General features: G+C 35.3%; 2 protein-coding genes across 4 annotated transcripts; both read right to left on the bottom strand.

Moving 5' to 3' along the window:
* Nucleotides 1-1,313: 1,313 nt before the first annotated feature.
* LOC113779204 (tobamovirus multiplication protein 2B) lies at nucleotides 1,314-5,831 on the bottom strand. 3 transcript variants are annotated; one of them, XM_027324714.1, is made up of 6 exons: nucleotides 5,748-5,831; nucleotides 5,321-5,563; nucleotides 4,279-4,344; nucleotides 4,126-4,190; nucleotides 2,789-2,879; nucleotides 1,314-1,717 (listed from the first exon to the last, which is right to left on the bottom strand). In XM_027324714.1, the coding sequence occupies exons 1-6, from the start codon at nucleotides 5,748-5,750 to the stop codon at nucleotides 1,679-1,681; spliced, it is 507 nt and encodes a 168-aa protein (XP_027180515.1). In that variant the 5' UTR covers nucleotides 5,751-5,831; the 3' UTR covers nucleotides 1,314-1,678. The 3 variants fall into 3 exon arrangements, with proteins under 3 accessions (XP_027180515.1, XP_027180513.1, XP_027180514.1); XM_027324712.1 differs by having other exon boundaries at nucleotides 5,321-5,552; nucleotides 5,748-5,827; XM_027324713.1 differs by lacking the exon at nucleotides 1,314-1,717 and adding an exon at nucleotides 1,727-1,857 and having other exon boundaries at nucleotides 5,321-5,552; nucleotides 5,748-5,827.
* Nucleotides 5,832-8,786: 2,955 nt separating this feature from the next.
* LOC113779994 lies at nucleotides 8,787-9,920 on the bottom strand. The gene has a single exon (XM_027325820.1). The coding sequence runs from the start codon at nucleotides 9,918-9,920 to the stop codon at nucleotides 8,787-8,789; it is 1,134 nt and encodes a 377-aa protein (XP_027181621.1).
* Nucleotides 9,921-12,873: the final 2,953 nt, after the last annotated feature.

Below are 12,873 nucleotides of genomic sequence, written 5' to 3' on the forward strand. Positions count from 1 at the left end.
ATCGTTGATGTGGGCCAAAGGTTCTGGAGGAATTCCTTTTTGGGTTTTTACATTATACTGTCTATTCTCCAGCCATTGCATGACAAAATCGCTTGTTCAGAATATATTTTTTCAGAAATTTTTTTTTTTTATATTTTTCATGAATATATTTTTTAATTATTTTTATATTTTATATATATCAAATCGTCGTAGTACATTTTTTTCTCAAAAAAAAACTCTTAAAAATGGCAATTCAAACGGGCACAAATTCAAGAAAGCGCACATTACTGGATTGTGCCTGTGTATGAAAAGTTTCGGGGTTGGTAAACGCAGAAAATCATCTTAAATCCTTGACGGATGCAGCTAATTGTATTGAATAATTTGCTGGATATCTCAAAACAATAATATATATATCACTACAATCCAAACATGCAAATAATTGTATTGAAAGGTGAGGCCAGACTGTAGGCCATAACATCTCAAACCCTTTTACCATATAAGCTAAGGTAAAAGTCCCTATAGGTCATTGCTTTAAAAGTCCTACCAGACGTGGAATAACATCTAAGTAGACAGGAAAGAAATGCAAATTTGTTTTGAAGCAAGATAATAATTTTTAAAAATCCCAAAAGAAAATTTCAGGCAACGGGGAATAAAAAGATTAAGGTTGCGTTTGGATTGCATTTTTCTGGATTTTTTGTAGAAAAATTACTGTAGTGATTTGATGTGTGTGAGGTTAAAAGGTGATAGGGAAATGTGCTCACGAAAAACGTAACAATTTTTTGACGGGAAATGCCTGTCCAAACACAGTTGTTTTGCAATTTATAGACAGACGGTGAGAAACACGTGTTGGTATTTTATTTTCTTTTTTAGAAATTGCATTTCTCTAAACTATATATACTGCAAATGTTAAATCTATTCTTTTTTTTCCCTCATTCATTGACGTGAATCACATTAGTAGTCACCAAACAAAGTCCTATCTGTCACATTAGTGTCTACTAAAAATTCCACACCAAAGACACACGAAGCAAAGACATCTGGCACTTGCCGTGGGCGGCGGTGGACGGTGACGTATATGAGAAAAGAAAATGAAAAGTAGAAGAAAAGAAGAAGAAGACGAAGAAGTTAAAGAAGGTAGAAAAATTTTGGTTTCCTTTCCACGAAATTACGTGAGTCGTGGAATCAAAGCAAAATATGCCCCACCCCTGCTTGCATGCATTGAATGAACCAATGATAAAAAACAACAAAACGTGGACGAGGCTGCAAGAATTCATGTCGACATTAGGGCACAATAATGCCGTAGCACGTTGATTTAATTCTCAGTATATGGTCCATGCTTTGGAAATAATTCTCCTTGTTTGAAAAATCCAAATAAAATTCTTTCTCGTTGATCACCCTCAGAGTACAAGGGATGCAGGCAGCCACACAGGTCCTCTGAACGGAACTTGGAATAGTAAGCAATACAACTTTACAGGGTTATACCATTTTACATAAGAGAAGCAAAATTCAAACAGAACTAAGAGTCTAAGACAAGATTGCTTGTGTGCCACAAACTAGTGTGAATTTGAATGTTGGACGGTTCATGATGGCCCAAGCTTATAGTCTTTGACTCGGAAAATTGGGGTGGTTCTTGATGGCTCAACCTTGTAGCATTGACTTGCTATGTACCCTTGTAGGCCGCTTCAGCGAATTTCATGGTTCTTTAGCCTGATTCTTGAGGTTGCTCTGATGTTTCAATTTTCTGACAAAACAATGGGGCACAAAGTCAGTGAGGGTGCAGAGCTTTTCAAAGAACTAATAATAGTCTATCTTCATCTAGGGCAAATTCACAAGTGCTCTCGAAGGAAGCTGGAATCAGAAGGTTTCAACCACCTACCATCCCTGGAAATTTGAACAAACAGAGCATAACATACAGGACCATAACAGAAACACATAAACTAGGAGATAGAAATAACAGCCGGAAAAAAAATACTAGTATAATTTAATCTACATGCCTGACAAGAACATGTTAGGGTTGAGAGACTCCTTTAGTTCAAACTTAAAGTACGAGCGTATTGGATCCCCTAACTGACTACCCCATTGTAGTGATTATATTATACCAAAATGCCAACAAAATCGGCATGATTCTGAAACCATCGTCTAGCTTCGGTATGAGGCCAACTCATATTCATTCTAGAACAAATTTCATTCTGTTAGTTCTGTACAAGGAACCAATTTCAGAGCAATTTCAGGTCGAATTCTCAAGAAATTGCTGTCACGTAAATCGACAAAATAAGTAATGCAACAAAGGGGTTCCATGAAGTGAAAAGAATTGCATGTGCATATTAACTCCGGATAACTGTTACATTCAACTCAAATGGGAATGACTGCATCCATAAACTTCTGAATAACTACTAAACTTCTGAATCAACACTGATGTTTAGACAGGAATCAACACACAACATTCTCAATTTATTACTCAAAGAATATCTCCGATTAGAGCATCTTTTCAATCTCTATGCACAAATCATTCATGACTGAAACCATATGATCGTATGAAATGAAATGTATAGCATATGCCAATATTTGCAAAGCATAATTAGAAGTCAAAAGGAAGTGAAAGCACATAAATATCCACATAAAATCAACAAGATGTACAAGAAGAATTTCCAATTTTATAGTGGTTGTTGCTGTCAGCTCAGCAATATAAATGAGATATACAAACAGATGCATGCCAAACATGGAGAGACAGACAAATATGTGTGTGTGCGGGCATAGACACACACAGACACGTACACATACACAGAGGGAGAGAGATACTAGGTTCAAGTACCTCTTGTTCCAGTTGAACCTTGGATAAAGATTTAAGCTGGCAGCTTTCAATATTTGAAAGTAACTGGATAACAGTTTTCAGATGTGGAACACTGCAAAACGTGACATCCAAATGAGGCAAGACATTAGTAAAAAAGCAAAAGCTACAAAACGCAAACAAATTCTAGCAGCAAAAAAGTTCTGTCTCTGGGTTTTTATGTCCTCAACCACTGGAACAGAAAAGCTTGAAATATTCATGTTCTAGAGTAATCTATGTCAGGTTGTTGTCAATATGTCCCATAGTAAACAAACTGAATATGATAGAAAAGGCATTTAGGGAGGTACAATTCTAGGAGCAATGACCTCTTAGTCCTTTGAAACTGCAGAAGATGTGGATGTCCCAAAGATTCCCTTTAAACTACAGAAGGGTTTTCCATTTGAATTCTTGAATTGAGAGACCCCAATTAACACAATTTTGGAATGGACGGCCGCATTAATACTCAACAAATTTGCAGGGAAGTTCACATCAAGCACTCGTTGCATATTACACGTTATATTACTGGATAGAACACCGTAGGACAAGTATTAAAAACTACCAAGCATCTCAAATAAAGCTGCATGGCAAGGTATTTCATCCTTAATGGAGCAATGCAACTCAAAACAAGGAGTTCTACAGAGATGTGGCACATCTCAGCAGAAAGAACAGGAGAAAAATCTTAACAACTATATGGTAAGAATAAATATATAAAAACATACTACGGTATGAAATAGACATGGTCTACTGGGATCCCTTCATCAAAAAAATAACATGCTATTTACATGCAATAATCTTTACCTTTGCATTTTTACTCAAAACACAAGCAGTGGTCTAATCGTTTTATGTGTGTCTAGGCAGTTATTAGCTAACTTAATAGCCAATTAAAATCCAATATATTAAATTCCATTCATCCTGTGCCCCAAACCACAGAAAAGAAGAAACTTCCATTTTCAATACCTGATATTTGTCTCACTTCCAAGGCAATATGCCTCAGGAAATGTTAATTCTTACTAACACCTCAAGTCTTTTGGGGGTTGGCACAAAAAAATGTATTTGTTTCACTGCCAAGGCAACAGTAAGTGGACTTGGATTTCTTTTGAACCAATCTTTGAACTTAGACATGCTATTGGAGAATATAAATAACTGACATAATAGAAACATCTCAACTCAGAGTAAGCTACAAAACTAATCTAGCCACAACTGAGGCTAAAAGGTAATAATAACAACTAATAAAAAGTACAGTGCAAAGACAAGACACCGGATAAGCACAATGTTGTGCAAAAAATAAAGGATATCTTAGAAAAGAGAGGCAGGAACCCAACCTCTGTAAAGAATTATCCACATGCGCATCCAAAGATGATATTACATGAGGCATCTGTTCCAACACCTGCAAGAAGAAGACAACAATAGCTCAGTATACCAGCTTTTCCAGAGTCTTCTTATTGAAAATCCACAATTGCAGTAGGCATGCATACCAACTCTGTGTTTTTTATAGTAGGTGTCTTCGCCAAAAGGCTTCTTGGAAGCTTCAGTAACTCAGCCTGCATATACACCATTTATATCTCCCTCCATTTAGAGTTTCAAGACATGCCAAAGGTTGTTACTTGAATTCAATACAATGGTCTTCTAATTATCCTTAAGGAAGACAACTGAAATTTACGCAGAGAAATATGTCCTCTTGTATGATGTCATGAGATAGCATTCAGAAACGTAAATAAATGATGTGTACTCTAAACTGAGAATTGTGACCAATATATAAGTTCATAGTACCAGCACAACAACTGCAGATTCATATTTCATCAGGATAAACCTACTACTTCCACCTGTAAATATATGAGATTTATATCATGCACTCCATTACCACAAGCAAATCCCAGTGACCTGACGAGGAAGAGAGAATGTGTGCATGTATGTGTTAACAGATACTAAAATCAATCTTTGACACACGAAATGAACGAGCGAAAAATTCCCATCTTTTTATGTATAGAACACTCCTCGTATAAATGTGAACAGCATCAGGTAGACGTCTATAACCTTACACTACATAAACTTTTGCACTAATATTGCTAAAGTTGACATTTTTAATAACATTTAACTTCAATGTAAGGAAAAGTGAGAGAGCTCGAATTTAAAGTACAAACGCCTTGCACAATCTTAACTAAGACCATCATCTTACTAATATATGAGCATCTTTTAAAAATTACCCTAACAATCTATTGAATAAAACAGTAATTCAAACCCTCTTCACATTTAACATTTCTAAAAACCTAAAAAAATCCCAAATTGAATAAAGGAAGATAACCTAATCATCCTAATCCACAATCCGTTTATATTTGCAAAGACACTGTATAATTACACAAAAAAAGTGCAATAAGTTCAGAGACGCACAATAACAGATTATGCAAAACCTTCTGGAATGTTACATATATGCTATATAATCATTCAAAAAAATAAACGTTGCAGACAGACATGAAAAAGAAAAGGGTGGGGGAGAAAGAGAGAGAGAGATAGAGGTGCCTGAGCAGGGGAAGACTGAAGCATGAGGTGGAGGAGATTGGATGTGGATTGAATGGCCTGGGAAATTTGATCAGCCGCTATGGATTTTGCTGACCCTTCTCTGCTGCTGCTGCTGCCATTGCTAGTCGCAGAAGAAGCTGCAGTAGATGTTGATGTGGCCATCTTCTTCTTGGACTTTGATGATGATATTGAGGTTGATATGGGGATTCTGCTGTACTCTGCTTCTTCAACCCTGTTGGCAATCTTGTATGTAAATTTGTGTAAAGACGAAGAAACCAGTAGTATTTAAACGAATTGTTTTCTGGAGATTTGTAGATTTTTTTTTTCTTTTGAGGAAGAGATTGGTAGAGTTCAATATCTGGAAACAACGGGGGAAAAAATCCATACTGTCGAATACCAAAAGAAAAAATTTGAAAAAGAGAACTACCATGAAGATTTTCTATGTTTGATTTGTAGTTTCTTCACAAAATCCACCATCCATGCAAGAATGGAAAAGCATAACCAAATATTTCTTGTTTTGGTTCGTTAAGAGCTACAGTAAGGGCCAAAACTGTCAAGTTAAATCTTAATTCTGTGTGTGTGTGTGTGTTTTTTTATTTTTTTCAATTTGTTGGCTATTTTGGATTTTTGGTGTTAAATATTAAAATTTTTTGTGATTTCAACTAAATTAAAAATTGGACAGAAAGCATCCGATTTAACGGTTATACGTGAAATATTAATAATATTACCATAAGAGGTTTGTTTATACAGAGACAATATTAACATTTCACGTATAATCATTAGATATTAGATTGGATGCTTTTCGTCCAATTTTCAATTTAATTAAAACTACAGAAAACTATTAAATTTTCAAATCAAAGAGAGTTAAATTAAACATTTAATGAACATTTAACAAACTGCAGAAAGGTTTTGGTATTTTACCCAAAGAAAAAAGAACAGTTGCACTCGGGCATTATGATTTGGACGACACTTTGTGCCATTCTCAAAATTGCAGATTTTGTGGCTGGAAAAGTTAAAGGTATTCTTCTGGAAATACATGGAGTCCAGAAAATGGAAATATCGAGATAGCAGAATGGTCATATGTCATGAAATATAAGCCTTATAAGTAGCTCTTAATCAATATAAGTAGCATTCTTGAATTGATTCAGAATTCAAGAACTGCGATATATCATGAAGTTGAAGCCTTGTGAGTAGTAGCTCTTTATCAGTATAGCATTCTCGAAACTCTGATGCTAATTCATTAGAATGCTGAATATCAAGCACATCTGATTCAATGCAGCAAAACTGCATCCTCTTGAATTGATTTAATTATCAGTGTGTGCACACCTCAAAGCATAAAATGCTCAGGGTCTTACAATATCCAGCTCATCTGATTCAACGCAGCAAAATTGAATCCTGTTGAATTGATTTATTTAATTATTAGAGTGCCTCCAAAGCATAAAATGCTCAGACTTTTCTGATTTGCCAGAGCCACATCACATCCTGAAGCCCTTCAACAAGAAAAGATCCTGCAAATGCCTGTGCTACTTAATGACAAACTTTTATATGCCCAAGTTCAGAGTCAAGCAAAGCAGAGATAAAAGCTTGCCTAAACACACAGAAGAAGGGGGAAGCGGGGTTCAGTATCGCTAACATAACAAGGCTGTACACGAAAACAATGCTAATGCCTGGATACAGCAAGAGAGTGCAAAAGGCATATTCTAGAGGAGCCCAGCAGCCATCAAGTGAATTTAGCTGTTAAGCTGACAGGATGAACCCAATATTTCTAGAGGAGGATGATCAAGATGTGAGTGGCATACACACCCATGAAAGCAATCAGGAGTGCAAAAGGCATATTCTATCAGAGCTACTGGCCAAGTAGATGCAACTAACAGGAAATGTTTCAAATACAATGGTATTGTATATTTCGTGAATGTTTCGGGGGATGATCCAAACACCAAAATCAATTTCCTGTCAGCCTGTACACAAACCTAACAGAGACTTGTGAGTATGGACATAAATATCCAAAAGAGATATGTGCAGGCTTGAAGCAAGAAATTTCTGATGTTTACAGAAAGTTGCCTGGGGCATAAAGACACACAGAACGTGAATTTGGAGTTTTTTTTGGTTTTTTTTTTGTGTTGGGGGGGGAGGGGGGGGGGAATGTGCAGTTGTTCCCATTAGAAAAGACAAAGTATTTACAGCTATTATCAGCACAGCATCCACATAAGCGAGAAATATGCTGGAAAATCTAAGATGATGAACCACTTGGTAGTTAATAGTTACAAAACAAGATGATCTTGTTTCGTACTTCAAAAGTACACCACAAGGGCAAAGGTCGAAACAGTTTGTATCAAGAGAGAGCAAATTAAGAGATTGAGTTTAAGAAAAACAAGAGAAATCATAGAAGAAAGCAAAATCAACCCTTGATGAAATCTTTTGCTATCTAAGGAATTCATCAGTTTATATTCATAAACAAACAGAAACCTGAAAATACATGCGCATCAAATCGAGTCCATTTCATAATTTGGAACAAAAAAAAATTACTTCTCATTGGGTGCATAATAGCATTGCTTTCTGGCACTCACTCTTACACTAAATTTCTTGGTTTCTCTTTTGACTTCCACAACTACATAATTCCTTTTCCCCTTAAAACAATTTAGATTGGTACGCATAATCTAGAGATGAGTTTGACATAAATCTGAATATAGATAATCTAAAACCATAAGGCACTGGAAATATATACTCCTGCCCATTATCTAGAGAAAATAGTTTACATGCCAGTTACAGTAGCCTCCACCTAATACTTGTGTTAATGATAGCTCATCACACAAGACATCGACATAGAACTAATTTCAAAATACTTCAATTAAGTTATCAAATTTACATTCCATTTTACAAGAAACAGAGAAAGTATCAAAATAGGGACAATAAACAAGTTAAATCTACACTAGATAGAACTGCTAAAGTATGTTTAGGAAGGCTTTACTCATGGCATGGTCTGATTATCAATAAACAATAACTGTCTTCTTTGTGTTGTATAGGTAATCGTCCCTTCATAAGTCATCTATGTCAAGTTCAGATAAGTCACAATCTCCATAACACCAACTAATTCAACCACCCTACCAGGATACCAAGTGACACCCTCCACCAAAGCAGTGACTTTGTGAATGAATAGCTAAAGAAGTTGACAAAGCATGCATAACTCCACTCTATCACATTGCTCGATGAAAATTCAATAATAATGAAGGGGCACAAAAAGCAAATAACTAAACAAATGCAGAGTTCATCAAATATTGAAATAGGCAAAAGAAATTCATCAAGAAACTTTGAGCTAGCATGGATTATCAAGCATACTACTTTATACCAGTGCAGAGATACTAGAGGCCAATTTGCATCAAGCTTCAACAGCTTCAGACTTAATATACATCGAAAGCTAAAAAAACCCAAAAAGAACACAAGTCAACAACTTGCATCAACTCGAACCTCAAGAAGAGGAGGCAGCTTTAATAGCTCTCTCCAATTCACTCTCCACATCACTCAACCTATTACCATTCTTCTTAACCTCTTTCTTTGAATTCTCTTCCCCGCCATTCTTCTTGCTTCTCCACTGCTCAAAACCACTTGATTCTTCAACCACAGGAATCGTTTTCTTCCTATTAGTCTCACCCAGAGCACCACTACTACCACCATTCCTCCCCGAGGGCCCCAATCTCATTTCTTCCAACTTGTGCTTCATTTCTCTATTCTCCCTCTGCAGCATATCCAATTCCCTCTTCATCCAAAAGCACATTCCTTTCAACAATTCCGAATCACCCCCAACATTTCCCTCACTTCTCTTCTGTTTCCCTCCTTCCACTTCTTTAACCTGATCAACCCTCTCAATCCCAATCTTATTGACAGCCATATAAGGCAATTGCTTAGTCAAATCATCAGGAAAATTCACACCCCACCTCAGAGTCATCAAAACCCTTTTAGCCAATGGCATTTCTGTCCTTGCCATCATAGAAATTCCCTTAAAGATTGAATCTTTACCCTTATTTTCCAGAGAAAAATCCTTCAAATTTACTGGCCTCTCCAACGGAACAAACCCAAATGAACTAGCTTCCCCATTAATCTTCCCACTTGGGCTACTAGGTGTGTTGGAGAAGGTGGATTTTCTCAAACTGAAAGAGCCCAGTCGGGGTTTGAATAGAATAGAAAAGGTAGGATTAGAAGTGGGATTGTTAGGGGAGAAAGAGAAGTTAGCAGAGATGATAAGGGGGGATTCTTTTGGGGAGCCATATTGGCCTATGCCTGATTTAAGAGTAAGAGTAAAAGGTTGTGGTGGGGTGGTGGTGGAAGTGGTGGTAGCCGTTGAGGCAGTGGTGGCGGTGGTGCTGCTGGTGGTGGAGTAGGAGAGTTTGAGAGTGGGGCCAGATGGAAAGTGGGTGGAAAGTGAAAGGGAAAGGTCAGAAGGGTGATGAGTGGTGGTAGATAATCCAGAGAGAAAAGGAAGATTGAAAATGGTTACAGGGATTTTAGCCCTGAACAGGAGTGAGTGGATTTGGTTGTTCTGCTGTGGTTGTTGCTGTTGTAGCTGGTGCTGATTATCATGGAGCTTAATAAGAGAAAACTTCATCTCTGATCAGTTTGCTTAGTCTACTGCCACATGCAGCTTGCCTTTTGTCTCTCTGTTCTGGGGGGTATTTGGGGTTCACGGTGGAATGAGTCATAAAAACAAGAAGAAGATAAAGATAACTTTCTCGGAACTAATCAGATTTGAGGTCCACATCCATTCAAGAACTTTCTTGTGTGACAGAGATTCAGAGACAGGATTAAAGATGAATAGTACAACATGCCTATGGGCTTTTCTTGAATTTCATGTTTTGGGCTCGATGGACTACTAATTCATTAAAAGAGAGGCTTTAGTTTCTGTTCGGATTCGTGATTCGAAGGATATAAGATAAAAAAATGATTAAAAAAATATAAAAAAAAATATAAAAAAATTTTTTTGAAAAATTCCAATTCAAACAAGGACTTGGATCTCCTTAAATTTATATTTAAGCCCATGTATAATGTTGTTTAGGGTTGGCTACTTCATGCACATTGTTTAAAAAAAGAATTACTGATAATTAAGTCTGGAAGATATGAGAGCTAATGAAGCAAAATTGGAAGTAGTCATCAAGTCATTTTTGTGCTACAGATTTTATGTTCCACTTTTTATTATTGTTATTTCTCCTTCATAATTATTATTTTTAAAATTTTTTTTTTAAATATAATAACTATTAACTGAGTAATACACAAAATTTGAAAACCTCAAAAAAAAATCAAAATGCACAAAAAATGAAACACAAAAATCTCCGTTCCATGTGCTTTAAATTTGATTTTATAATGCTCAATGCACACACTTTTCATCTTTTGAATTTATTCATTCACATTTATGCCTCCTTTCTACATGCTTCATTTATTTATTTATTTTGAAAATTTAAAAATAGAGGTTCCACTTACTTACGTGTCTTAAAGGTGCGCGGTAGTCAAACCTCAACATGCATGCATGCGCATAAATGAATAGTGGAAATTAAATTAAAATCTTTGATTAATTTTGTGTTTTCCAATGACATGTTACTGCAATGCATCTAAGTTTGCATCTCATGAAATTATTTGAGTGTTATGAAATTATTGAAGTCTTTTTAACATATGCATTGAAATATTCATCCTCCTATAAGGTTCAATAATAAATTGATAGAATTTCTTTCAATTTATGTGTTTGAAGTAATAAATTTATGAATCCATATTAACGTTGGTACATGTATTTTTGGTCTTGTATTACGTATAAAATTATAAATAGGGTTCATCTTTAATTTCATTTGTAACCTTGAAAACTCTGAATAAAGTAGTGAATAAAAGTATAAATTTCTCTCTATTTTTTTGTCTACTTTTAATATTGTTCTATTTGTTTATAATTCAATGTACAATTACTACACATCACTACCAATCAAATATAGATTAGCATTAATTTCACAACATTGAGTTGTTTATTAGAGGTTTTTTGCAACAATGTCAAAACAATTTTGCATTTGGATTGCAATTTTTCAAAGAAATTATTACGTTTTCTGTGAACACATTTTTCAATCACTTTTTTATCTCATATATATCAAATCGCTACAATAATTTTTTTAATAAAAAGTCCAGAAAAATACACTCTAAACAAAGCCTTATTTAGCACGCGCACGCATATTCAAAACAAGGACAAATGTACATATTCAAAACAAGGACAAATGTACAAATTGCGTTGATTTCTCATTACAAGAACTTTGCTTTTCTACAATGGAGAGGCCCTCCAATGTTGAACATGCTTTTAGACAAATTCAACATGTCCAACATTTTTACTCCGTACCGAAATTTTCAACATGTCAAACTCAAAGTGAAACCAGCCACAGGTATCCAGTTGAAGCAAAGCACGTGCACTGTTTGAGAGGATATCCCAGCGACAGAAAGAATCAACTAATAACTAAATTAGTAATATACCAATGGATCCTATGCCTGCCAATATTATTGATATGCGAGCAATTACCATTATTTACTTAATCAGTAGTATTTTATTGTTATTCTATTCAAATGAAACCACAGCAGATCGTAGCAAATGCATTGGAAGCGTCAATACAAATTGGCTCGATCGATAAAAGGATGGATCACTTTTCATGAAAATGTCGAATTTCGTTGTTGATGCAAAGATTATATTAATAAATGACTGATAAAATCCTCGTAACAGATCGCAGCAAATGCATAGAAAGCATCAACATAAATTAGCTTAATTAATAAAAGAATGAACCAATTTTTTATGAAAAAGTCAAATTTCGCCGTTGATGTTAAGATTGTATTAGTAAATGATTGATAAAAATCCTGAAAGCAAATTATGATTCAAAAGCATGTCCTGATTCATTCAAATATTTTTTTGTTAAAATAAAAAGAACACAAAACTGTGAACCCTTGAGATATTTGCCAGATGGACATTGTCCCTATCCATTCTTGGCTTCTGTTCTTTAGTACTACTAGTGACTGGACTTATTAGATGTGGCAAGCAGGGGACAAATTAAATAATGGGAGTAGTCAATATCATCATGTCATGGTCCAAAATGTCACTTGTGGGACATTTTTTTTTGTCAACTTCAAGAAACTTGTGGGACATTGTTGATTGCTAATACAATATATCAGCAGCCAGACATGTTCAGCTGATATAAATTCAGGAGGGAGGCAGTCCCCTGATTTTTCAAACTCGGGCCGTGGCTTACCGGTCCCTCGTGCGCTACTTGCTTTGCCTTTTGTTGTTTGTGTGACTTGTTTTTCTCTCATTCAAATTATTGTACATGAATAATATTTTCTGATTTTTTATTGTACAAATAAAAGAGTGATCAAAATTTGGGTAGATCCGTTTTAAAAAATTCAATGATCTTGAGCTACACAATATTTGATAAGATGACGTGACACAATCTGAATTATTAAATTTTTAAAAACTGAGTCTATCCAAGTATGAATAAGAAAGAATTACTACATGAACACTGATAAAAAAAAAAGTGAAATTGACAAATTTG

The sequence above is a fragment of the Coffea eugenioides genome, chromosome 8 (assembly GCF_003713205.1).
Source record: "Coffea eugenioides isolate CCC68of chromosome 8, Ceug_1.0, whole genome shotgun sequence".
Lineage (NCBI taxonomy): Eukaryota > Viridiplantae > Streptophyta > Magnoliopsida > Gentianales > Rubiaceae > Coffea > Coffea eugenioides.

Coding starts and splice junctions, on each gene's coding strand:
- LOC113779204 (XM_027324712.1), bottom strand. CDS start 5,797: ATGGTGGATTTTGTGAAGAAACTACAAATCAAACATAGAAAATCTTCA. Junction 5,553..5,747: donor AAACATAGAAAATCTTCATG/GTAGTTCTCTTT, acceptor GATTGCCAACAG/GGTTGAAGAAGCAGAGTACA. Junction 1,718..2,788: donor AGGTTCAACTGGAACAAGAG/GTACTTGAACCT, acceptor TTGTTTTGTCAG/AAAATTGAAACATCAGAGCA.
- LOC113779994 (XM_027325820.1), bottom strand. CDS start 9,920: ATGAAGTTTTCTCTTATTAAGCTCCATGATAATCAGCACCAGCTACAA.